Source organism: Canis lupus, chromosome 26 (assembly GCF_003254725.2).
Source record: "Canis lupus dingo isolate Sandy chromosome 26, ASM325472v2, whole genome shotgun sequence".
Lineage (NCBI taxonomy): Eukaryota > Metazoa > Chordata > Mammalia > Carnivora > Canidae > Canis > Canis lupus.
In genome coordinates, this window is record NC_064268.1 from 36,078,880 (window position 1) to 36,104,053 (window position 25,174).

The following is a 25,174-nucleotide window of genomic DNA, read 5'->3' on the forward strand; positions in this document are numbered from 1 at the left end:
GAGATGGCATCGGTCTGCTGCAGGTGCCTGGGTGACTGGGTGGTTTTAACAAGGGAAGCTCACTTCTCACAGTCCTGGAGGGTGGGAAGTCCAAGATCAAGCTGTCGTCAACTCGGTTTCTGGGGAGAGCTCTTCCTGCCTTGTGGATGGCCACCTTCTCTCTGCATCCTCCCACAGCAGGGAGATGGAGCGAGAAAGAGAGCTCTCTGGTGTGTTTACACGAGGACATTAATCCTATTATCCGGGCCCCGTACTTATGACCCCATAACCTTCATTACCGTCTTACGGACCCTGTCTCCACATGCACGCATGGTGGGGGGTGAGGGGTGCGGGCAGGGCTTCAACACATGTACTGGGGGAGGATACAAAGATTCATCCCATAAAAGGAAGGTAGTTTTGCATCATCCCCTAGTGCCTAGGAGGTGGGTCGAGCTACTGAACAGAACTTAGCCAGCAGCTACTCCCTTGGCTACGACCTCTTTGCCTTCACATCGGATCAAAGCCATTTTGTAACTGAAGTCACAGAAAAGGGAGTAAACGCACTCAGAATCATTCTTTGCACACACAGCTCCAGGAGCTCACTGGAGGAACCCCCAGCACTGGGCTAAGCTCCAGAAGGTTCATTTTTCTTAGACAACATTTGTTTCAGCCTCCTAGACAATTCTCAGCTAATGCCACCCTCTCCCTGCGCACGGTTTTCTCCCACAATCTGGGTAACAAATGCGTTGGCCGCTTCCTCTCTCGGTCTCTTTGCTTCTCATCCCCAAGGTGTGAAGGGTTCCCTTCCTACCAGTAGTTAGCATAGTGTGGTCGCTTCAAGGACTGCACTTGGTTGGGTAGGAGCGTATCCGGTAAGCAAGGGCTTGGCGGCTGACAGTCACAGCCGTGACTCGTGCAGAAATCCCGAAACCCCATCCACCAACAGGATGCCTGTGCTTCACTGGGCTCCACTGTTACTGGAGAAATTGTAGGATTTCAACCGGAAAATGCAAGAGATTCAGAAACGCCCAAAACAGGAAACATCATAGAACTTGCATTTGAGTGCCTGCACATGGTCTCTTAGGCCGCCACCATAACCAAAACACTAGACATTCAACAGGTTTTCCAGAATTTTCCCTTACAGATTTCAAAGATTTACAGTACCCATTTCAACACCAGACTGGACATTTTCGATTTTTGCTTTCCTAATGCCTCCCTAGTCTCTTCTTGAATCAAACATGTTCAATAATTAAAAAAATTTTTTCCCCAAAGTCTTAAGTTTTCTTTTTCAAAGGGCTCATGGTAAGCCCAACACAATGAATGGAATTATATTCACAGCAGGACATTTCATCATAGAATTTTAGAAACAAAGAGAATAATTTTATAAGATTCCAGAGAGAATATGTTCCAATGACCATCCCTTTCTAAGCAATTTCTAGCAGAGTGCCTGGCACAAAAATAGATGATTCTAATATAATTGAAGTCCTCATGAACTTTATTCTGCGCAGGTGAAAAATACCTCAATATGGGTCTTCTCTCTCAACTCTATTACTAAGCTGTTCTCCTCAGGTTAAGTATTTGGAACACATTCTTCCCAGAGGATGAAGAGCATCAAGTGTAGTTAGACTCCCACGAGAGCCACAGGCATCTTCTTAACATTTATATAACTAACAACTGCGTATTAAAAACCAAAGGGGAAAATATTGCCACCGCTGCTGCAATGCTAGTTGTTAAAATGGAACATATACGTGCGCGTACATGTGTGTACGTTAACGTCTCCACTCTGAATGCTGCACGTAAGGCACAGCCAATCGGAGAGAACTACCTAGAACTACGTCAAATTACAACACGGATATTTTCTCTCTCACCCTACAATGTGTCAAAACATGACTTCTCCAATTTGTCCCCATCCCTGACCCTCACCCCATCCATTCCCGACCTTCCTTAGGAGGAGGGGGTGCAGATCGGTCTGATGCTCAAGCAGGAGATGAGCCTCAGAGAAGGGTTCTCTTGGGTGGGGTTCCCCAGAAGCTGACTCGGAGACGAGGAGTCCCGGCAAGACACGTGTTAGGGAAGCGCTCCCCAGAAAAGCAGCTGAGCAATGTGCAATTTCAGGTGAGGCGACAGAGAGCAGCAAGGGGATTTGGGAGGAAAATTCTCTTTCAGGCAAAGGAACCAGACTGTTCGGCTCCCACAGCTGTCACTCACTGGCAAGGTTTGCCCCGGGGGTGACAGAAACTCCCAGGCCCTTCCACCTCTTGGCCGACGTTTGAACAACAGCCAGCAGCCCAGGGAAGTCCTCCAAGGAACAGCAGACGGGCCTCGGGAAGCAAAAGCAGACTTGAAGGGTGAGGGATGCACAGAGACGTGCCGGGAACCCAGAGGGGGCGGCGAGAGCACGGCCTGTCGAGAAGCTACCTCGGGGCAAGCCTCGGCCATTTCAACGAGCCAGAATTGAAGATGCTGAAGGAGGTTTTCTATTTTCGTTGATTTTTCTCTAGACTAAATCAAAAGGTAGGTACCCTGCCTAAGCATATGGGGACGCTTTCCTTACCGAACCACCCTGCTTCTAAAAAAAAAAAAAAGGCTAATGCAAACTAAAATAAAAAATAAATAAGTAATGAAAATTAACAATGGCGAACGTGTGCCCGCATGTGCTCAGCACGTGTGATTCCGCCACGAAGCGCCTTCCAGGAGGAGCTCCTGCAGCTCATCCCTCGGCTCCCCTCCGGCTCACGGGCCGTTCCTGCCGGGCTGTGCCCCCCACTCGGGGCCGCGGCACCCTAAGACAGGCAGACACGGGGCAAACGACGGGACCGCTCTGAAGAATTCACATGCACAACATCATCTAGTCCATCTATCCCTGGGAGGTCGGTGCTCCTGTCACGTGCCACATCTTCTAAATGTGCAAAGGAGGCAGAGAATTTAGGGAATTTGGCCCAAAATGCATAAGACGACAGTAGCCACGGCTGAAGCACAGCCAGGCCCAGCAGCCTGCCCCTGACCGCTGTGCAACATCCCGAAGTGGGTACTTCGGGGACATTTCTCAAAAGCAGAAATTAAGGGACGCCTGGGGGCTCAGCGGTTGAGCGTCCACCTTTGGCTCAGGGTGTGACCCTGGGGTCCCGGGATCGAGTCCTGCGTCCGGCTCCCTGCAGGAAGCCTGCTTCTCCCTCTGCCTGGGTCTCTGCCTCTCTCTCTCTCATTCTCTCTCTCTCTCTCTCTCTCTGTGTCTTTCATGAATAAATAAATAAAATGTTTTTTTTAAAAAAAGAACAAATTAATGTCAAAGAGATTAAAGGTAATTTGCCCCCGTTCACATAACTGGTAAAGGACATAGTGGGGAGCTGCTCTCAGGTCACAGGACCCTAGGAAGCCCCCCCACCCGCCCTGCCACGATGATCCCCGTGAAAGGGCAGCTGGTCTCTGCAGCCACGCCGGGGCGGTGGGGACCCGAGGAGCCAACGCACTCACGCAAGGACCCCAAGAGAGAACCAAAGTCCTGAACGTTAAGACAAAAAGCCCCCCCCCCCCCGCTGCCGAAGAAGATGGTGAGCATCCCGTGTCCCTCCCTGCCCGTGAACCTTCCAGAAAGAGTAGAGCACAACTCAACCTGAGTTCTACGTCCACCGGGAGGGCGTCTGGATCGAAAGTCCCTGGGTGACGGGGACAGGCTGCCCTGCGGGAGGGTGGGCACCGCGAAGAAAGCGCACACTATGCAGAGGGAACCTCGCGGAACGGGAGGAAGGGGGGCGAGCGCGGTCTCCTCCGGCACAGTCACCCAACACGGACCCCAGCCTGGGCCAGGCCCCACGGAGCAAAGCTGATGTCGGAGGAGGACCCACCCCCACCGGGGGCACCAGAGGACACTGTATAACTGGGAGTCAAGGGTCCAGAAGGGGGCAGAGTCCCAGCGCTGCGGGAGCTGGGTGCCAGAAAGACCAGTGCAAGGGGACCCCACGGGACACTAACCCTTTACTGCAGGGACTGTCCGGCTCATTGCAGGCTGCCCAACATCACTCCGGTTGTGACAAATGATGTGCCTGCAGACACTGCCAAGCACCCCACAGGGGGCAAAGTCACTTCCAGGGAAGCACCACCGGGTCAGCGGAAGGACAGGGCCCTGGCGTCCGCCGAGCGCCTCGCAGGTGCACACGCTGCCCCACGTGCTCCACAAACACAACCTCGTGTGGTTGTCCCCGACAGCTGGCCGTCGGCCACGACGACTACCCCGTGTTCCCGATAAAGGTGCGGGTGGGGGGCTGAGGCCGGACAGACGGTGAGCCACTTGCTGGGGTGACACAGCGCGTACTTGGCCAACGAGACATTCTCTGAATGCAGGGTCCGCCTCCAGGGGCGATGCTGTTCCCCGGGACGCCGGGACCCCACCGCCACCTCTCGTGGAGGGGAGGACTCCGAGGCACGCGGGGTCAAGAATGTCCTCGATGAGGCGATGCCCACCTGGACCCGGGGTTAAGCGTCACGCAGTAGAGACCGGAGCGGCCCACCAGGGTGGGCCCGGGAACGCCACCCTGCTCTGCCCGAGAGAGCAGCGGCCGCAGCGTCTAAGGACAGGCTGCCCTCGGTTCATGAACAAATGCAAAACAAGGCTTAACTTCTTCAGCTTCAGGCTCGGAAAGGTAGAGGGGATGAGAGGCCGGGAGTCAATGCCACAGAGCCCGCATCTGGGGAGTCCCCATCCCACCTGCCCACGTGTACCTCTCTCTCTCTCCCTCTCTCTCCATCGTGCCTCAGTTTTCCTTACCTTTCAGGGAGAAATCTACCCATTTACTGAATAAGAGGATATGCTGCCTCTTTGCAAGTCCTCCGACAGGAGCGCACGCCGCGCCTCCGCGGAGTGGGTACCGCACGTGGGCACACGCACACCGGAGAAGCCAGCCCCACCCCGAGGCAGATGACGTCTCCACCTCGGACAAAAAGGGCAAGAACGCCGCAACCCAAGTTCCCCAGGTCCCTTCCGTCTGCCCCCAGCCCTTCATTTCTTTTCCTCCGAATCGGCTGCTTTCAACGAAGACGACAGCTCTGGTGTCTACCTGAACGCGCGTGTCTCCAGCCTGCTTCACGTCCTCGATCTACAAAATGCCGTCGGGTACGACTCTCGTCAGGAGGATGGGTAAATCCGCAAGGTGCTCAGCAGACAGCCGGGTCAGCCGCCGGGCCTCGGGATGCGGGCTCTGCTCCAGGCCGGGAGATTTTTGTCTAAAAGCGGCAAAGCCACACGTGCCGGTTGGCTCCCATCAGAGAATTGTCTCGAAGCGGCACTGAAATTGCAGTTACCTGTGAAGGCTTCCCTCGTAAGTAAGACTGGGGCTACCCATTTTAAATGAAATCGCTCCTTTTACCCTTGAAGGCAGCTCGGGAAACAGAGAATTATAATACGCTCTGGCCGTGCCCAAGGAAAGGAGGCCCCCCAGCCCGAACCCAGGAAAGGGCGCCCAACCAGCACTTAGGGGTTTGATGAGGAGCACACAGAGAGCCAATCATTTGATCAGAATGTTCTGGAAGCTGATACAGGAAAAAGGAATTATCAGAAACCTGCCTCGATATCTGAGAACAATTCAGAAACATCTGGAAACCCAGCCATCAGCACGGGCAATGAGGGGAGCACAGATACAGGTCTGAGGAGCTCTGGGCCTGGGCACTGCCCCTTACCAGGGAGGTTACCTGGATCACAGGATCACAGACTGGATCACAGACTCCCTGCACCCCATCATCACTTCCACGTGCTAATCCAGCCTCTTGGCCCTTTTTTTTAAAGCTCTAACTCAACGATTCTAAGGGGCTTGCGCTCTATCGTGGAAGGAGAAGGGAGTGTGGAGTCAACCGGACCCGGGTTTGAGTTCGGATCTCCTTTATACACAGGCCCCATGACTTTGATCAAGTGCTTCAACCTTCTCTGGGCTCCAAGGGCCTCCAATGTTCACTGTGGCTAATACTGCGTTTGAAGATAAAAATAAATCAGAAATGCAAATGTGGATCTCCTGTATGGGCCGTACCGGTGCACAGATCCTTATGCACAAATTCAAAATCTGAAACTCTAAAATGCAAAAGTCTTATGCGTTTTTGGGAAACTTTTGTCACAGAGCCCAACCTGAATGGACCACGAGGAATGTGGTGGCTTCCATTTTCTCTCTTTGAGTAAAGACTCACATGTTCTGTGGAAGAAATGCAGGCATGCTCATTTTGGGAGTGCGATCCTAGGCCCGGCAGGGGTGTTAGAGAATCCACCGCAGGTGTGCCTTCCTGCGATCCTCCAAACATCTGGAGGAAAACAAATACCTAAATTGCAAAGCGCACTGGGACCCAAACATATCAGGTAAGAGCCATGCACATATTACGTTATGGATTTTAGGGGTTTAGCAATCAACTGAGAAGGTCCCTTTAGGGTATGTCTTTGTGGAGAACACGGGAAGTTTAGTATTTCAAATTTTAGCAAATTCTATTATCCATTCGATAAACATGTACAAATCAGAACACGTGGAACATGGCACGTTCCATTTTGTTTTCTGATTGCTACTACTAAGGTTTATACGCTGTGCCAGGGCTTAGGGCCATCCCTCCTCGGGCACAGACTCAGCACAAAGAGCGTTAGAAGGCAAGCGGTGCAAACACTGCACTACCAGACGTGGCGGCAGTAACGATGCCACTGAGCGCTGCCTGTGGCCTGGACGTGACGCTCGTCTCCCGACACGTGTGTTTCCGATTTTGCTTTGAGATGCAAGCCCTGGCCCTCGGGAGCTCACAGTCTAGACGAAGAAAGCCAGCTAGAGAGATGCCCACCTTTTCAGAGCTCACAACGCTGCTCTAGCGTAGATCTGCCTTTCTCGCAGACCTACACCAGCGCCTGTTTGCGCTAGCTGAAAGAAATCCAAGGAGGATCTTCACTGTGATGGAAAAAAAAGGCAAAAAAGCAAAAATAATGTCCAACATTTGTTTTGCAAGGAGCCCTTAGGAGAGGCAGCGCGCACCCCAGGCAGCAAGAGTGCCTCCCTCCCCACCACGCTCCTTCCCCGGGAACTCCGCTTGGCATGTCAGCATCCAGCTGCCAGCTTTGAACCGCGTCTGTGAGCATGTGTGCTTTATCTCAATTTATTTTGTGCATCCGTTAGCAAGACGTGTCCTAAGGCATCAGAAACGCCGAAGAGAGATTATTTTTTTGTGTGTCTGGGAATGCTCGAAATGTTTTCTAAGGAAATAAGGATGCTAAATAAATCAGAGAAAGACAAATGCCCTGTGATTTCACTTATATATGGCATCTAAGAAACAAAAAAACAAACAAACCCCCAAACACGAACAATAACAAAAAAATAGAAACAGACTCATAGATTCAGAGAACAAAGGGGTGGTTACCAGAGGGGCGGAAGGTGGGGGATGGGGATGAAAGGGTACAAACCACCAATTACAAAATGAATAAGTCACAGAGATGAAAAGCACAGCATAAGGGAATGTTGTCAATGATACTTAATAACATAAGAAAAAATTCCATATAAGTGAACAGTGATTGCATCTTTGCTTTAGGCCACTTAGTTTTTAAAAGGTCTCATAGGAATGCTCTACTTTAGGGACCTGTGTGACTCCTGGTTTACTGGGACCCTCCCATGTGCCAGGCACTGACTGGGGACCCCAAATCAACAGAGCTGAGCTTACATGGAGCCCTTCCAGAAAGACAAAAAAAAAAAAAAGAAGAAAGAAAGAAAGAAAAGAAAGAAAGAAAGAAAAGAAAAGAAAAGAAAAGAAAAGAAAAGAAAAGAAAAGAAAAGAAAAGAAAAAGAGAAGCAAAGAAGTAATTTCAGATAACGAAGTGCCATGAAGAAACCACTGTACGGTCATGGACTAGACTGTGTTGGGGGATGAGTGGGACCAGAGTGTGTCCAGACAAGGCGTCTCTGAGGAGGTGGCGCCTAAGAAACCGAGGCAGAGAGAGGGAAAGAACAATTGGCTGAAACAAAGAATTACCATCAAGTACCCAAGGAACACCAGACCCAGAGGAATTCAAACCAAAAGGAATTGCAAAAGAGAAGTTCCTCCGGACAGGTGTGGACAGAGAAGCCACCTGGATGCAGAGGGCAGAGAGGATGTGAGCCGGGGGTGGGTAGAGGCAGCCCCTGTGAGTCCCTTGTTCAGGACCCTGAGACCCAGGGCTCTCCAGAGCCACCGTGGCACACCTGACACGTGGACTCCTACGTTCCCACCTTTTTATTTTTTTTTAAGATTTTTAAAATTTATTTATCATGAGAGACACACCGAGAGAGAGAGGGAGACACAGGCAGAGGGAGAAGCAGGTCCCTGCAGGGAGCCCGATGCGGGACTCGATCCCGGGACCCCGGGGTCACGCCCTGAGCCAAAGGCAGGCAGCTGTCAGCCTGAGGGCACATCAGAACCACCGAGGGGGGTCGTCAAGATAGAGACAGCTGGGACCTCACGCACAGCTTCCGCTTCAGTGCCCTGCGGTTTCTGACAAGTTCCTGGGTAACGAGGATGCTCCCCGTTCAGGGAGCCACCGTGGTCCCCGCACCTGTGATGACCTCCCTGCCATTCGGGATCCTGCAGACAACCAGGACTCGGCCCAGCGGGATCCACTTGCTCAATGTGACTTCTGGGGTGTTTCTGGAAACATGCTGCGGCATCGCACGCGTGTCCAAGCGACTGCTCTCAATCCTTCGCAGGGGAGTGCGGGTTCGCTGTCCCTCGAGCATTCTGGATCCCCGGGGGCCTCGCGACTGTGTTCCTACCAAAACTGGCCCCACCCACGAACATCACCATCTCCACGGTGACCACCTTGAATTCGAAAATCCAAATTTGGCCCCTGGAATTTCAGACTTCCCTCTGCGTGCGTAAGTGAAGCTTGACCCTGCAGCTCCCTGCGAGCCCACGCAGCGGTCTATCATCTCCGGAATGCCTTTGGCCAGTGAATCCTCAAAGTAAGATCACCCTTTATCCTCTCAAACTGCAACTCGGCTCCCAGTGTGTGCGCAGCGAGAGAGCAAGGTGACAGGGCACCGCATCTGGCCAACCGCCCAACCAGCTGGTAACCCTAGGGCCTTTGCACCAGGCAGGGCTGCCATGCATCCGGGCTAGGGCCTCTGGGGAGCCGGGGGCCCCCGGGGACGAGCCCGTGAGGACCCTCCTGTTCCAAGGGCTCCATCCTCAGGGAAGTTCCTCCCAAAACCCTCTACCTTCCGTGAAACCGCCAGCGCAGGCCTGCCGCGAGCACTGGAATCTCTCTCCTCTGCTCAAATCCTGTGAAGCGGACTTTCTCCTCTGTCTCTCCCGTACTCTCGTGTATTCTTTTATTTCATAATTCAAATACTCCTCTGTCTGTGTGTCTCTCATTTCCAAACAGCTCCCTGAGCAATTCTATTTTCCCCTGAGGGAGGATGGGTGCTTATCTTGAACTCACTTGGACTCTCTGATTTCTTTCTTTCTTTTTTTTTTTTTTTTTGCAGAATGTGCATGGGAAGGCCTCACGGCAAGTAGGAGGGTAGCTTCTGGGATGTGCCTTTGTGCTAAAGGAAACGGGAAAAGCGAGCAGGTAGGCTGGCACGTTGGGAAGGTGTAGACACGTACTCGCCACCCGGTCGGCTCATAGATCAAGAACTCCTCCGACAGTGGCCCACGCACAGACCTTGGGCAAACCACTCAACTTCTCCGAGCCAGCTGCACTGTTACCGCCTCCAATATGGACCAGATACTCCTCCTTGTGCCTCAGAGATGTGCTGAGGATCGTGAAAAATGCACATGAACCCCCACAGCGGAAAGGCCAAGTGCGGGAAGTCCCCCACGGGCAGCAGTCCACGGGCTGGACCTAGGCACACAGGCAGATTCTTTGGCTCCTGCGTCACCCCAAACACAACAACTGTCCACTTGAGCTTGTCTGACACCGGTGAGATTCAATGTTTAGAGTCAACAAAAAATAACACGGGTCAGATGCGATGTTAACATTCAAAACTTCCTTCTAAACCATCATCGACGGATGCCACGCGGTCTTTCGAGCAAATTGGCGTCACTGGCCAAATAAGACGCCCTCGGTATGAAACGCACGCCCGCGGTAACCGTATTCAGAGAGAAAGCAGGCCCGTGGGCGCCTGAGGCCGACCACAGTGGACCCCACGTACTTTGGGGGGCACGAGGGATGCTCTGAAACTGTGCTGTGCTCAGAGCTGCACAACCCCATAAACTCACTGAAAATCATGGCCCTGTACACGTACAGTGGGCGGATTTTATGGTATGTAAATCATCCCTCAATAAAGCCGTTAAAAATAATCTATCTTTCTTGCACCGCACAACACGTTTCAAAATAAACAAGTATTTCTATTTTTATTTTGAAGCTCTTCCATTATCAGCTCATCGCCGTGACTGTCAAGAATCTGTCCGAGACCACGGATGTACTCCTCCACGGGCTACCAGGGCTGCTATCACCGCTCTCGCTCACAATCACATTGTTTTTGGAAAGACATCTTGAGATGCACCATCAGCGTCATTAGCAGAAGGCATTTACAGGCTAAGATTACGCTCTGCATCTGATGGCTCCTCAGCCCGGACAGCAAATATTCAAGTTGGAAATGAATGGTTTTCAAATAGAAATCCATCATCAGTGCCCAACTTCTATGCAGACATTTCAGGAAGCAGAAAAGGCACTTTGCTCTAAATACTTCTGATGGATTGAAGTCAAATCGTGAAAGCCGTGGGTCTTTAGAAACGCGCAGTGCTCGCCGGCAGCACTGCCCCGGTCTGCGTGGTCCCGGGCGTTGAAATGGAACGTTAAGGACAATATTACTGTGATTTCACATAAATGCGTCTGCAAAGAATGACCTCCAAATACGCATCCTGCCTTTAGAGCACAGGCAGCTTTCAGCACAATTATTTGCACTACCATTTCTTAGCATAATTTAAACGCACGGCACTCAGCTCCAACTTGACCAATCCATCCCCGACTTCCCTACGGGCCTGTCGCTGCTCAGTGAGGGAAATAAACGGCACCGTCGTGGAACTTCCAGGCGGCTTCCGTTTGCCCTCCTTGCCCACAGTTAGCCCACACGGACGTCATGCAGGGTCCTTGCCTCAACCTCCCTCTGGGTCGCACTCAGCAGAGCCACGCTGGCCTGCATCGGGCTCTGCTCTAGGACTCGCCATTCCGGAAACTCCTTCCACCTCCTGCTCTTCGGTTTAGCCGGCAGATGCATAGACACACTTGAGTCATGAAATCTGGGTTAGTGACCTCAACACAAATGACAACGTTTTGGGCTCTCTGTGAAGCCCGTGCTGTGTCTGGGTGCTGTGCCGAGGGCCTCGCAAGCACGATCTCCAGTTACGGCACGTGTTACACTCCCCACTGATAGCAAGGTCATAGGCCTGGTGAGTGGTCAGGCAGCAGGTGCATCAGGGCTAAGGCCCTACCCATCATCCATGCTGTATTCTGATCTGACCTGCTGGCACCGTCCGAACCACGAGACTTCGGATGCTCAAGGCAATCCCACGAGTGCTCGGATACCGCCTAGGGTGTGGGAAGAAGGGTGAATCGAGTCCGATGGCCTACTGCACTTACGGGGCCGTCGGATAAGAGCCGTTGGATCTGGGTTGTCTCAGTCACCTCCTTGGTCCCTAATTATCTCCTCTGTACAGTGAAGACGATCTGTCCTCCTTTATTCACGCAGCTATGGAGAGGCAGCAACGGGAGCACGTGTGCATTCATCTTTCCAGCCTAAGTCATGATCACGCCTCACCGTTACCAGGTACAAGCCACACGGCTGCACGGGCACCCGGGCCTCCCAGGAACGTATCCTCAGACAGGATTTATTGAGAACGTATTATAGAATTTATTCCCAGAAGCATATGATCAGATGAGATGAGTAAAGTGTTTTTCCAGGATTGGGTGTTCTCGGGTTCCACCGAGGAGCCGAGAGACAGTACGACAAACAAAATCAGCCTTAAACTTTCCGCTTCATTTTGGCTAATGTTGAAGTACAAATCTAATGAAATCGTATCATAACATGAGTTTGATGGGCTCTCCCATCTCGAAATATGTGAATTTCTGGATAGTCAAAATTAGCAAGCTATTATCATAAGCGTGACAGGATTTTGTTAGAGTCCTGGCTCTGTGTGCGAAAAGGAATTAAGAATTTTGAAGAGACTCTCCTATGACTATTTCCATTAATTCTAGGCTTGATTTCTCAGCAACCAACCCATTTACTTTTCAAGGTTAACCAATTTTTGACGTCTTATGCTGCAGAACTTAAGATGAGACATTTATTTCAGTTGGAAGACAAGTATGCTTCCTTGCGAAGATAATTAAGAATCACAGATTATTCAAACCAAAAGGGACTTATCAAGACTATATAATCTCAGGGGAGCCTGGGTGGCTCAGCCCATTAAGCATCCGGCTCTTGCTATCAGCTCAGGTCTTGATCTGAGGCTGTGAGCTCAAGCCCCACATTGGGCTTCATGTTGGGCGTGGGAGGCATGGAGTCTATTTAGAAAAAAAAAAAAAAAAAAGACTAGATAATTCCAGTTTTTTCAGGTGAAAAGCTAAAATGTTTTCAGAGGCCAGGCAGGTAAGACAAATAAGGGGGTGTGAGGCAGATAGAGACAATACAGAGTGTCAGGAGCTGAGACGGATTTGTGGAACCCGAGGGGGCTGCTTGGCACAAAGTCTTCCAGGGGCACCCAGGGGGGCTCAGTGGGTTAAGCGTCTGCCCCTCGGCTCAGGTCATGACCTCAGGGTCCTGGGATCGAGTCCCACATCGGGCTCCCCACAGGGAGCCTGCATCTCCCTCTGCCTGTGTCTCTGCCCCTCTCTATGTCTCTCAGGAATAAATAAAATCTTTTAAAAAAACACACACACACAAAAACCACTAAGCAGTGGGGACGATTGGCTAAACCACCGTGTCCATAGAGCATGCGCATGGTCTCGGGATCTCGCAGGTCTGCATCTGAGTACTTTGGCCCAGCATTTTATTTGGGGACAAGTGGTTGAACCTCTCTTTGCCTCATTTTCTCCATCTGAAAACAAAATGAGATGCTATAACCGGGCCTGCTTTACGAGATTCCTGTGAGAAAGGCAATCAGAGAGCAGATGCAGCACACGCTAAGACGAATAATAATTACTACCTTCACTTTATAAAAGATTTCTGCAAAGATGAAATAGTTCTCTACGTCCAAGAGGAAGTCAGGGAAAAAAAGTGACCCTGCTGGAGTAACAGAAGTTTTCCCCTTTACGATGATAAAGCAATACACTGAACCCCAAGCAGCAGTTGAAAATAGAGAAATGGGCGTCAAGAAGGGGGGAGGTGGGGGGCAGACCTGCCACAGGTGATCTGAAAACCCACCAGCAAAGGTTCACCTAGATATTATGTAATAACCTCTGAGTCCATCTGCCAACACAAAAAAATGCATCCTCGGGTTACTTTCCATTTATCACCCTGACAGTAACACTTAGGAATCCAGGAGGCAGGGCTCTGCTCTGCACTGACCCATGACGTGCAGGGTGCAGACCCCAGTGGTGGCACCAAAAGATAAGATGGGTCACATAGGAGGAAGGGTCACCTGAGAAAGGCGGCCCGCTCCGTGCTGAACAATGTTCTATTTTATACTTTGTGATTAAAGTCTACTAGCGATGCTCCATGCACCTTGAGGTCGTATCGTCACCAAAGCATTTCAATACCAGTTCTCTTTTAATCGCTTTATTTCTGAGGGAGCACAAGGGTACCTCCAGATTGCTTAAAATAATCACGATTATATTCTAGATGGAATAGTAGTTTGGACGGAAATAAGGTGCTCTTCAAATCTCAGAACTTTCTGAAACAACTCCCTATAATTCTTCATAAACGTGTAAACAAATTCTCACACACACATATATGATGCTTCCAAGGGCCTGAATTTTCCATTTCTGGAAGGTTTTCCTGTAGTTATTACTTCAGAAGGCACAGAGCACACCCTTTTAGCAGTTGCCTATCACAGAAACCTACAACAGGGTTTTCCAGGTGAGGCATTTCCCACCAAAACTCAAAAAGAGGAGGAGGAGAACATCTTAATGTCTCCAACAATGCAGTGAAAAAGCCAAGGCTGGGGGACACCCAGGTGGCTCAGCAGCTGAGCGTCTGCCTTCGGCTCAGGTCGTGATCCCGGGGGTCCCAAGATCGAGTCCCGCATCGGGCTCCCCACAGGAGCCTGCTTCTCCCTCTGCCTGTGTCTCTGCATCTCTGTCTTTATCTCTCACAAATGGAAGGAAGGAAGGAAGGAAGGAAGGAAGGAAGGAAGGAAGGAAGGGGCCAAGACTGGAGGACTTCGTCAAGTATGGAGTTACCAAACGATGCTCTGTTCACAGTGGGCTTGTTATTTTAGTCACCAATCCTTTTTACGAGGATGGTTTCAAAGGAATGTCCATTTAGTTGTATGCCATCCGGCGCTCCCTGAGCTCCCTTGTCTCTTCTTTTCCCCACAAGAGAATGTAGCTCTCCTGACTGAGGAATGCTAAAACATCTGGAAGGCAGCATCAGACAGATAATTTTTCATGGCCTCTCTCCCTTTTATGAAGAACAACAGAAAGTCTCAAGTGAAATTCTGAAGAAGAAAAATGACTATTTCCTGATCCAGGCTCCCACTATCTTAAAAAAAAAAAAAAAAAAGGCTCAGCTTCCTTTTCCTAAAAGGAAGCTGCAATATCCTAAAGCTTTTCAGATCTGTAACGAGAAGCACTGTCCATACAAACGTCAGACTCATGTATTACATTTTAATAAAGTTGAGTATTAGGTAAATCGCTGGAAACTTGGAGCAATTCTTTCATTCCTCACTACACCAGACACTTTGGAGGGAATAAAGGGGGGGATTTTTCCCCTTACAAGTCAGAACTGAAAAAGTTCTCTTAAATACAATGCATCTAACTCCCAATAAAGAGGGATGCGCCGAAGGGATCTTTCATCTGAGCTTCTGCAGGCCTGTTCTTCGAAGCCCTCTATGCTCAGCTCCTCGATAAAGGGGCAAGCAACCAGCTGCGAGGAAGACCACGGTGCCCAGGGAGCTCCAGGCTTGCCAGAGCCGGGGCTGGACGCCGTGGGGGTCACCGCACTGGCTCCCTCCTCGCCCCTCCTCCCCTCCCACTGACATAATGAGTTGCCACCGCGGGCCGCGCAAAATGGTACCTGTCACATTCAGATGTTTAATATTCCTCTGTAAAGGATGTGGTGACAGCCTGTCAGACCTGCACAAGTCTAGCAGAGGGCCGTCATTGCCGGCTCGCCGTAATAGCAAATGTGCTCCTCCGTCACCAGTGATTTAGGCCAAGTGTGTCTCATGAAGATGGAAGGGTGGAGTCGTGCCAGCGTGTACAGCGTGACTCCCAGCCACCTGTAGGCACACAACGATGGCCAAGCCACCCTCCCGAGGGTCAGTGGCAACAACCCCAGGGGGGACAAAATTCAGAATCCCATTTTTCTTCCTTGTCTCGACAACCTTTTTCCCTTTCCTCTCCGTCCAGACTTAGAAGCATAGTCAAAGCCATAATTTATTGATAGAGTCAGACCATTAAGATGATATACAGTATCATCTGTACAGTACACAGGTGATATTCAGAAAAGAGATGGATCCCCCCCTCCACGTGATCTCATTATTCCTTGGCCCCGATCTGGTGCAAGCTTGAGATCACCATAATGCTGTGGTTTCAGAAAATAGCAAAATTATTTTGCTTAACTCAGGTGTATCTGTCATCGCTGACACTGAATATAATTAACCAAATTAAACTGGACTGGCCAGTTTAATTAGTCCACGTTCAAAGAAAGGCAGGGCTATTCCTAAAGAGCCGGTATTCTCTAGAAGGTGGCACATAAAAGTGAACAGCAGAAGGCCAATGGCATTAGGAGACCAACTCTGGGCACATATCAATAATTTAAGCTATTTACTTGTGCTTTTGCAGGGTCTGCGTCACCACCCCCTGCGCAGAAGCGAATGAAACCATATTGGTCTTAAAGCAATTTTGGTGAAGTTTAATTAGCATTGATGACCTTTAGAGAGGCAAAGGTTGTTTATTATTAACTTAATTTTTGACGCTGGTGCAATTCATAGATATTGACCCTGAATGGTCACTTTTATTTTCCGTCCTAAAGCCCCATCTTTCTTCTATTCTCGGAGTACAGGAACTCTAACACAGGCATCTTCCCTGTGGCCCACCAGGAACTCTTGTGCCCACCCTTCTGCTTCAATCTCTGCCAAGCCCAGTAAGGGAACACGTGCCTTTTTTCCCCTATTTTCCTTTTTTTTTTTCCTATTTCCTTTTTTTTCCCTTTATCATTGCTCATTCCCTCTTATACCTTCCCATTTATGCCCAACAACCAAACGCACGAAGCTGGATTCATAATGAAAGTGCTGACTTTCCTTATGATTAACTTCCCGGCATAATTAACGCCCCCATTCCTCTGGGCAGCCCTATTCCATCCATTCTGTGTTTGCATCCCATCCGTCAGCGGAACACATTGTCATATTTTAGAAGGGGGCGCGGGGGGTGGTGGTGGACAAGAAACCTTCTTGCTAACTCCCATTCTAAGATTATTTTCACCAAAAAAGTGTTCACAATTATATTAGCTATTTTCGTCACTTACGCTAAGTGCTCTATTGGCTGATCCTCCCCTGGGAAGATGACTCGATGGCACATGTAAACAGGCACCTGTCAGACACAATCAGGAACATCTTGAGGGATTTCAACAACAATGTAAGGAAGGCAAAGAAGGCCACAGAGCTGGCAACAGGGCACAGTGGGGCCGTGACCAGGGTCGCACAGGGACTCCCATCGCCCCCAGGAGCACTCCCTGAGGGACACAGCATGAGTGTCAGATCTCTTGACCATCAGCAGTGCCCACCAGCTCTGTTCCCTCAAACCGAACCATCTGGAAAGGGGACTGAGAGCTCACTCTGCTTTCTCTGAAGCCTCTTTGGAAAGTACTCCTCAGCCTGAGCACAGGCTGTTTGCCTTAAAAGGATAAAATATCTGTAGGAAAAAAAAAAAAAAAAACTGTAGCTGGCTGCAGAGACATCACATACCAGAAGGAGAGGCGCTACAAGCCCAGGGCTGCTCCGCCAAGGGGGCTCATCATGGTCTCACCTCCTTCGACTCAGCACTTCAGAGACGTACTGGGGACCCAAGGAAGCAGTCTGACTGGTAACGAGGCAGCCACCCCCCCCCCACCCCGCCGTGAGTGGAAAACACACTTGGAAGGATGGTGACCCTAACGTGTGTGTCCTGTTCGCACGGCGGCCAGGACTCGTGGTCGGCAGGCAAGAGGACTCACACTCATCTTTCCAACGGAGCAGCTGCCACTTTTGTGTGCCCGGGTCCTAATAGGTGACCCCAGGGAGCACCCTCGGTCCGACAGGTGCAGATGCTACGGGCCCGGGAGGGCAGCTGCCTGGCTTCGCGGGCCAGAAGGCATCCGGGTTGGTCAAAATGGGACCAAGGAGAGTGCTTTGCCCAGGAATCGGGACTTCAAGTAACCCGTAATAAGTGAGCTTGAGTGGACAGTGGGTTAGTCCAGGTTCTCAACCCCAGCTGCGTCTCAGAATCATCTCAGGAGCTAAAGTGATAGATCTATTCCCCATGCCCACCCCAGAGCAACGACACCCGAACCTCTGCAGGTGGCCCCCCCAGGAAAGATCGTTTTTAAAGCTTCCCAGGTGACTCTAACACGCAGCCAAGGGTGAGGACCAACCGGTTGAGCAAGTACTGACCACCTGCGTGGGCGGATAAACCACACGGCACTAAATAGCGCACCCCTATAATCTGGCCAAAAAAGGAAAAAAAAATGCAATTCTCCTGCTTTTGTAAGCCCCTCGTACTTAAAGGTTCCCACCAAGAGAAACAGGTCCAGTCTTTAAGTGAGCAGCTTCTCCTGGTCCTGCACGCTGGAGCTCCCTGGGGAAGTCTCCGGGAGGGGGCTCACGCCCCCGGGCACTGCTACCTTAATTGGCCTGCGGTAAGACCTAGGGCGCTGGAGCTTTTCCGAGGTCCCCCCGATGATTCCGACGTGCACCTTGGGAACCACTGTCCTCTTATTTTTCCCCTTCTGCCCCAAGCACTTGTGCCTCCTGTTTGGTTACCGGCGGCCAGAGGCTCCCCGAGAAGAGCCTGGATGCCATTCGGGGGGTTTGGGCACAACTGCCCTCGCGGCCCTTTGGGAAATCAGCTCCAGACCTGGATCCCGGCCCAGCCTTTGACAAAGCGGGTGACCTGGGACAAGTCACATCTTAGCTTTGTCTGAGCTCCAGCGTCCCGTTCCTCAGGGCTCTGGAAGGGGGCTGATTCGGAGGCTCCCCCCGAGGGCCGATGGAGCCACGACGGGGGAGACGAGCCACGGAAAGCCCAGGGCGCAGTCCGCGCTGCATAAGCGGCAGCCGTCGTGACGGACAGGCGGCGCCCTCCTGACCTGTCTTGGGGTTTTTTTCCAGAAGCCGTGATGCACTCGGGGCCCTCCTCATCCTCTTGCACACAGGCCCGAGGCCGCCTCCTTGCTGTCACATCGACGGACATTTCAAAGGGACCACGCGAGGCGTTCAAAACTGGCGCCAGTCTACAGGGAACATCCTGGTGGTTTTCTGCCAAAATCCCGGGGTGGCTCAGGCTCCCAGGGCAGGCCCACCTCGGGCCCGGCACCTGCCCCCGTGCTGTCCTTCCTGCACGCAGAGCTGTCCCACTTGCCCAGTCTGCCCCAGTCACTGCCTCTGGCCATGCCCGAAACGCCTGTCACGCCCTCCCGCGTCTCCGCAACCGTGGGACGGCTCGAACGATGCTCATCCTGGGTCGCTCTGGAGGGTCCTCCAGGACACCCCTCTGTGCGCCCCACCCCCCACACACCTCTCTTCTTCCCACTGGACTCTGCTGCCTCGCTCCTATCAATAACCAGGATGCTAAGCTGCATTCAGACCCCAGACCCTCTCGGGGGCAGGCGGTCAGGGCTCCCCCTTGGGAGGCCTGTGTCGCACGTGGCCAGGTTCAGGGCCCTTGCTTCTCCTGACCTGCAGGCTCACGCACCCAGACCGCACCCAGGGAGTTCACACAGGCGGGTCCCAGCTACCTCCCCGGACTGTGACGGTGCCTCGGAGCTCGGGCCGAGCAGCCTCAGGGGCCAGTGTGAGGAGGCGCAGAGGGCTGGCAGGGAAGGGGTGGCAGGCGGCACCAGCTCCAGCGGGCACATTAGGATTCGAAATGCCACCGATGTGATTGCATAATAAGCTGGTGAGCATGCTGGCGAGCGCTGCTCTCCCCACGTGCTCCTTTATCACACCGCCTTGCACTCTCGGAGCCGGGAAGGTTCGAGACGGAGGCTGTGAGCGCCAGCAGCGGGCCGGGCGCCCCGGCTGGGCAGCGGCCCCTATGGCAGGGATGGCAGAAAGAGCAGCAGCCTGGTGTGCACATCCGGTTGCTAGGAAACCACGGAGACCCTCCACGGCTAAGCAGACAGCGACAGCGAGAAGCCGCGTCCCGGCCTCCTAGCCTGCAGGCTGCGAGCGCAGCGGCGGGGTGCGCCCCGCTCCGGCTCCCGGGGAACAGGAAGCAGCAGGTGCCTGCAAGCTGGCCCTTCGGACTCGCAGCCGGCCTGGAGCCCGAGCCGCTCTCCCCGGGGCTTGTCAGGGTTTCCATCATAAGCCCCGTGGAACGGGCACACAACTCGACTGCGTTGCAAAACCCCGACCGGGTGCTGGCAGCCTGGCCTTGGGCATTTCGCAAGCGCTTCCAGGATTTCAGGGCGCAGACCGTCGTGTCCAATTAATGCCCCGACTTCAGTGGGAAAGGCGGTGAGAAGAGCGCTAAGCTGGACTTGAACCCGCCCACGAGATCGAGAGACCCCCAGTGTTCCCTCCTCGGCTCCGCCCCGCTCGCCCAGGTACCCAAGGGACCCGCAGCGCTGGCCTGGGGCATGCAACGCAGCCGTCCGCCAGGAGAATCCGGGGTGGGGGGCGTCCAGTCCTTTCCTTTCCCAGGGGGACCCCACGTCGTGGCAAGTTGTGGGCATCCGCGGCTCGGTGAAACGGAAGGCCGTCACCCGGCGGGGACACGGAGGACAGGGCCAGGGGGCAGGAGGCGCAGCGCTGGGGGCCATCCCGGGACCCGGAGCCTCCCCGACAGGGACCGCTCGGCACTAGGCGGCAGGGACAGGGCCTGGAGCATCGGGAAAACACGCCGAGGCGCCCTGTCGCCGACTCCGGAAGACAGAACCCGAGGCTCGCAACCTCTGGGGCCTAAACTGGCCCTTCCCCAAGCCCAGCAGGGCATTCCGGGCCCCGTTGCTGTCGCCGACCTGAGCGCCCCCAGGCCTCGAGGCCCTGGTCCCTTCCCACCGCGCCCGCCGGCCCCCTGCCACCTGCCCAGCTCACGAGGCCCTTCCGATGCCCGCTCCAAACACCTCACCTCCACCAGACACCCCAATACCAGGAAGCCAAAGGGGCCCGATTCCACTTCGCCAACTGCCTTAGGCGTGTCCTCCGCAGTCTAACTCCCTCTGCACTTTCTAGAATACTTACTGGTGTGGCGTGCGCTCCTTGAGCCGGGCCCCCATCTCTCTCACCTCTAAGGCCTCGGGACAGCTGCACATGGCACACATCCCGGCCAAGAACCATAGGGCACATGTGGAATTTAGCTGCTCCCCCCGAATAAATCTACGTTTTATAATATTCTCCATCCATGATACTGCCAACATTCTAGAATCCTCTCAGCTTTCCCACAAAGTTTAACAGACAGCCTGTAGGAAGCGACTGTCTGTCTAGAGACGGACTGATGTCCAGGCTTAAAAGATCATAGAAGAGCCCGTTAAAATGAATGCCTCCCCCAAAATAAGGAAATCCATTTCTTTTCGTCCTCAGCGCTTCCAAAGTATTTCACAACCACAGAGTGAAACGTTACAAAACATGTCATCATTCCCTGAAATTCAGCTACCTCTGGGGTGAAAAGCACCAGCTGCACAAAAATTCAGAGACTCGAACAACTTTTTATAGGAACTTCAGGCCACACAGCCCAAGGGAAATGGCCTGCAACACTGGGACAGCAAAATGGAAAGGATCTGAGAATATTCACAACAGGTAAAGGGTTCAGATCCAAATGCCAGAGACTGGACGTTCTGACCTGTTAACAGAATTTTCAGGAAGGAAGAAGTATCACGAAATAAAATGACTCTGAAGTCCGTAAGAACCATCCCATATACATAACCGACAGACTATCTGATCTCCTAAAATGGATATATTTTTTTCATTTCTAAGGGGTTATGTGCTCAATTCATTTCAAAATATACAGGCTAATAGTTTTCCATCCTAGAGCAGTTATTTGGTAGTAACGGAATACAGCATCGACTCCCACATCAGTTCTTTGCTTCACATTCCTAACAGATAGAGGGCTTAAGGGCCATTTCTATACAGACGTGAAAGAGACAAACAAGAACAGGCCCCCCCTTTGGCCCCCAACACACTCGCGTGCGCGCGCGCACACACACACACACACACACAGACTCTCAGCAGGAGCTCCCTGGCTCTGACACAGCATTCCCTCCAATTCCCAGCTTACAGGGAAAATGCCAAACCAACAATGTTAAAATGATTTAGGTTAATAATTTACAATCTCACACTAGTTTTTAAATGATCGGAAATCACAACACACACACAAAAAGAAGTTTTTCCGAATTATCATCCTCCGAGGGCAACGTCAGTAAGCAAAACGTAAACACATTTGCACGCGTCAGACAACTGAACAGAACATTAGCTGGGCAGTTACCTACAACCAGTGGAAAGAGAAGAGAAAATTCACAGGAACGTGAACTTGGATTCCATTTTTAGGCTATTTAGATGGTTTCCTTTCAGCTCGAACTCGCAATGATCTGTGTGTGAGCCTGAGAAGGAGGGCTATATATAAGTTGCACTAAAAGTGAAATATAAAGACAAACACTTGTTGCCAGTCAGTCTGTATAATCAGCTTATTCATAGTGAAATAAATGGAAATCTGGAGCAAGTCGTGTTCGGTTTGGCCGGTTTTCCTAATTCTTTGCGGAGCTATCTTGCACCATCATCAAATGGCATAAGGTATAAGCATTTTGCATACAATGTAACTTCTCTCTCAAGAAAGGTACACTCTACCACTTAAGCCAGTTTTATTCTAGTTTTCTTTATGTAAGTGTGAAAAAAGAACAGATGTTTTTCCAAAATTATTTAAGCTTGGAAGACAGTCTATCCTTTTCTTCACTATAATCCTTCAGAATCACCAAAACCACCATGGTGATACCTCAAACAGCTGATTTCTTTAAAGCACAAGCTATTGAATAAATATCAGAAGGCACAGCATTGTTCCATGATAAAATGTTTATTGTAACAGAATGGTGTGGATTATTTGCCACGCTAATTTCATTTCCCACCATTTTCCACCGTGGGCTTGCAGGAAAAAAAAACAAAAAAACAAAACAACAACAACAAAAAACCTAGCAGTCCTACGTGTGAAGCACCGAGAGACGTCTACAACTTCACCACGTTTCTAGAGCTCATTCCCCACTGCCTAGAATCCTTCAGATCTCCTCTGATGCAACGTGTAACTGGAGTTATCGGCTGGCTTGATCATGCTTCATTATAAAACCTACTACAACGGTCTTTTTGTAAAAGTGCAGTTTTCTCCGGGTTACCCCAAAGTCCTGCAGGTACCAAAAATGAGATCCTAGGCAATGCTTAAAAAGGCAGAGAAGCTGGAGTTATTTTTTTCATTATGCAAAACTTGGCCCAGGAGAGACGGCCATGTACCTCGTTAGCTAAAACAGGCAAGCGTGTCGGGACTGCAAATTAATTTACTGGAGAAAGTTGGGAGGAGATGCGAATCCTTCAAGTTTCTGAGGCAGATCCGCGTCTACCCGGCAGGGCCACTTGCTGAGGTCAGAGTCCCCGAAACGTTCATCCTCCCTGTTTCTGCCCTGCACTCTGGGGAGGACACCAACTCCTTCTTAACCTAAACCTGCGTGAGGAACAGCAAAAGCTCTACGGGAACCTACGGAGGGAAGCCTAACTCTTTAAGTTCTCAAAAGTCTAATTCGCACGTGCTCGCTAGCCGCCCCCCAAATCCGGCAGCCAGAAATGGAGGTGATCACGTACTGATCCTTTCTCCTTACATTAATTTCTTGTGTTTACGAAGGGTTCCAAGGGAGCTGGCGTTATTATGTAACACGTGTCATCCAGCCAGGGTGATGCTATTAGGAAGGGAGTAGCAAAATCTTTCATTTTATCATTTGTCTCCTTATCTATTTGTTAGAAATACCCTTCGTTAGGGCGCTGTCCCTCCCCCTGTATCAATCCTATGTTTCTGCCACTTTACTCTCCATAAGGTCTCTGCATCGAGAGGCGTCTAACTAACAAGTTGGGGTTGCATTTTCCTACCCGAGTCCCAAAGCCCCCCGGCGTGGAGCACAGTTCCCTAAACGCAGGGACAGGGACGACAGCAGAGTGGTTGCATCAGAAGCCCGGAGTGAGGCAGACGATGTGTTCACGCTGTCCCTAAAGGTAAGTGTACTTCTCCTGCCCACCCGGAAACCCGCAACCCTCCGGGTAGCAGCCCCAAGCACCTGACACTCAGGGGCAACATCTTGCAAATGCCTTAAGGAAAACAAGCCCCATTCTCCCTCGGATGGTATGAAAACAGTATTTAGAAAAAAAAAAAAAAAGAAAGAAAAGAAAAAGAATCAACAGACTGGGCTTCCATTTGCGGGCTGTAAATGCCATCCAATTCAGAAATAAAATAAAATGAAATAAAATAAAATAAAATAAAAAATCACCCCCTCGACATGCGTATTTGCTTATTTCTGACACTTGGAGGATGCCAGCACCCCGGGGTTTGGAGGGTGGTGGGGGGGGGGGGGGTCCGGGCGTGAAAAGGGAGAAATCCGGGAGAGCCACACGGAGAGGCACGGAAAGTAGGGGTGGCATCAGACGCATTGCATTTCCAGTCTGATGAGCCTGCATTTGGGATTTTCCGGCCGGGCAGGCTCGCCAGGGCACGGGGGAGCCGGGCTTTTTAGTCCCCGTTTCACACTCGCTGGCTCGCACGCTCACACTCACGCTCACACTCAGCGGCGCGCGCGCGCGCGGCCGGACACACACCTGGGGCGCGTGCGGGCCGGGTTCGGCCGCGCGGGCGCCTACGACCGACCGTGCAGGGCTGTGAAAAGAGAAGAGGAAAAAACGAAAGCAGCCCGCGGCCCGGCATCCGACAAAGACCGCGAGGCAGCGCAGGGGCGGCGAGCGCGGCTGCGGGAGGCGCGGCGCGCGGGGGGCGCCCCCAGGGCGCAGCAGCTCGCGCGGCGCCGGGCCCCGCGCCCCGGCCCCGCGCGCCCCCGCCCCCGCCCCCCGCCCCCCGCTTACTGTGGGCTCTTGGGGTAGAAGGGCAGGGTCACGTGGCTGAGGTCCTGCAGGTCGAAGGCGGTGGGCTCGGCGGAGATCGCCTGGCGCTTGGTGCGCGGCTCTCCGTGCAGGGCGCCGGCGCTCTGCTTCTGCGCCTGCTGGGTGGCCGGCCGGATCACCGAGCGGTACTTGTCCAGCTCGTTCTGCAGCTTCTGGATCAGTTCGTCCTTCTGGTCCAACTCCAGCTCCAGCTCGTCGATGAGGGCATCGCGCTGCCTCAGCTCCTCGATCTTCTCCTGGAGCGCGTACTGCAGATCCCGCAGGGTGCCCATGCTCCGCCGCCGCCGCCGCCGCCGCGCGCCGGGGCCGCCTCCCCTCTCCGGGCAACTTTCCCCAAAGTCGCCGCCGCCTCCCGCCGCCCGCCTCCCGCCTCCCGCCTCCCGCCTCCCGAGTGCCGACGCTTCCCACTCGAGCCCGGAGCCAGCCCCGGCTTCTGAGCATGCCCAGTCCGCCGCTCCGGCGCCGACTTTCCGTGCGGAGCCCACTTGTCGCGGCCGCGGGAGGCGCGGGGCGCGGGGCGCGCGAGCCGGCGGGTCGGGGCCGGGGGCGGGCGGGGGCGCGGGGGGCACCGGGGGGCGCGGGGAGGGGCGAGGGCGCAGGGGGGCGGGGAGCGCGGGGGGGCGGGTCGGGGCCGGGACTGGGCGGGGGGGGGGGCCACCAGGGGGCGGGGGCCACGGAGGGGCACGGGGAGGGGCGAGGGCGCAGGGGGGCGGGGAGCGCGGGGGGCGGGGCGGGGTCGGGACCCGGCGGGGAGGCACCCGGGGCTGGGGGCGAC

At 52.7% G+C, this 25,174-nt stretch overlaps 1 protein-coding gene across 3 annotated transcripts in view; it reads right to left on the reverse strand.

Moving 5' to 3' along the window:
- Window positions 1-25,174, reverse strand: part of PRKG1 (protein kinase cGMP-dependent 1) — a 1,199,334-nt gene that overhangs the window by 1,090,375 nt on the left and 83,785 nt on the right. The window contains exon 1 of one of the 3 annotated variants that reach the window (XM_025441420.3): window positions 24,361-24,786. The exons of 1 other annotated variant lie outside the window; for it this stretch is intronic. In XM_025441420.3, coding sequence (XP_025297205.1) covers window positions 24,361-24,671 — 311 coding nt within the window. In that variant the 5' untranslated portion in view covers window positions 24,672-24,786. Of the gene's footprint in view, window positions 1-16,589; window positions 16,877-24,360; window positions 24,787-25,174 lie in introns of those variants that run through there. One more of the 3 variants, XM_025441422.3, reaches the window with a different exon arrangement.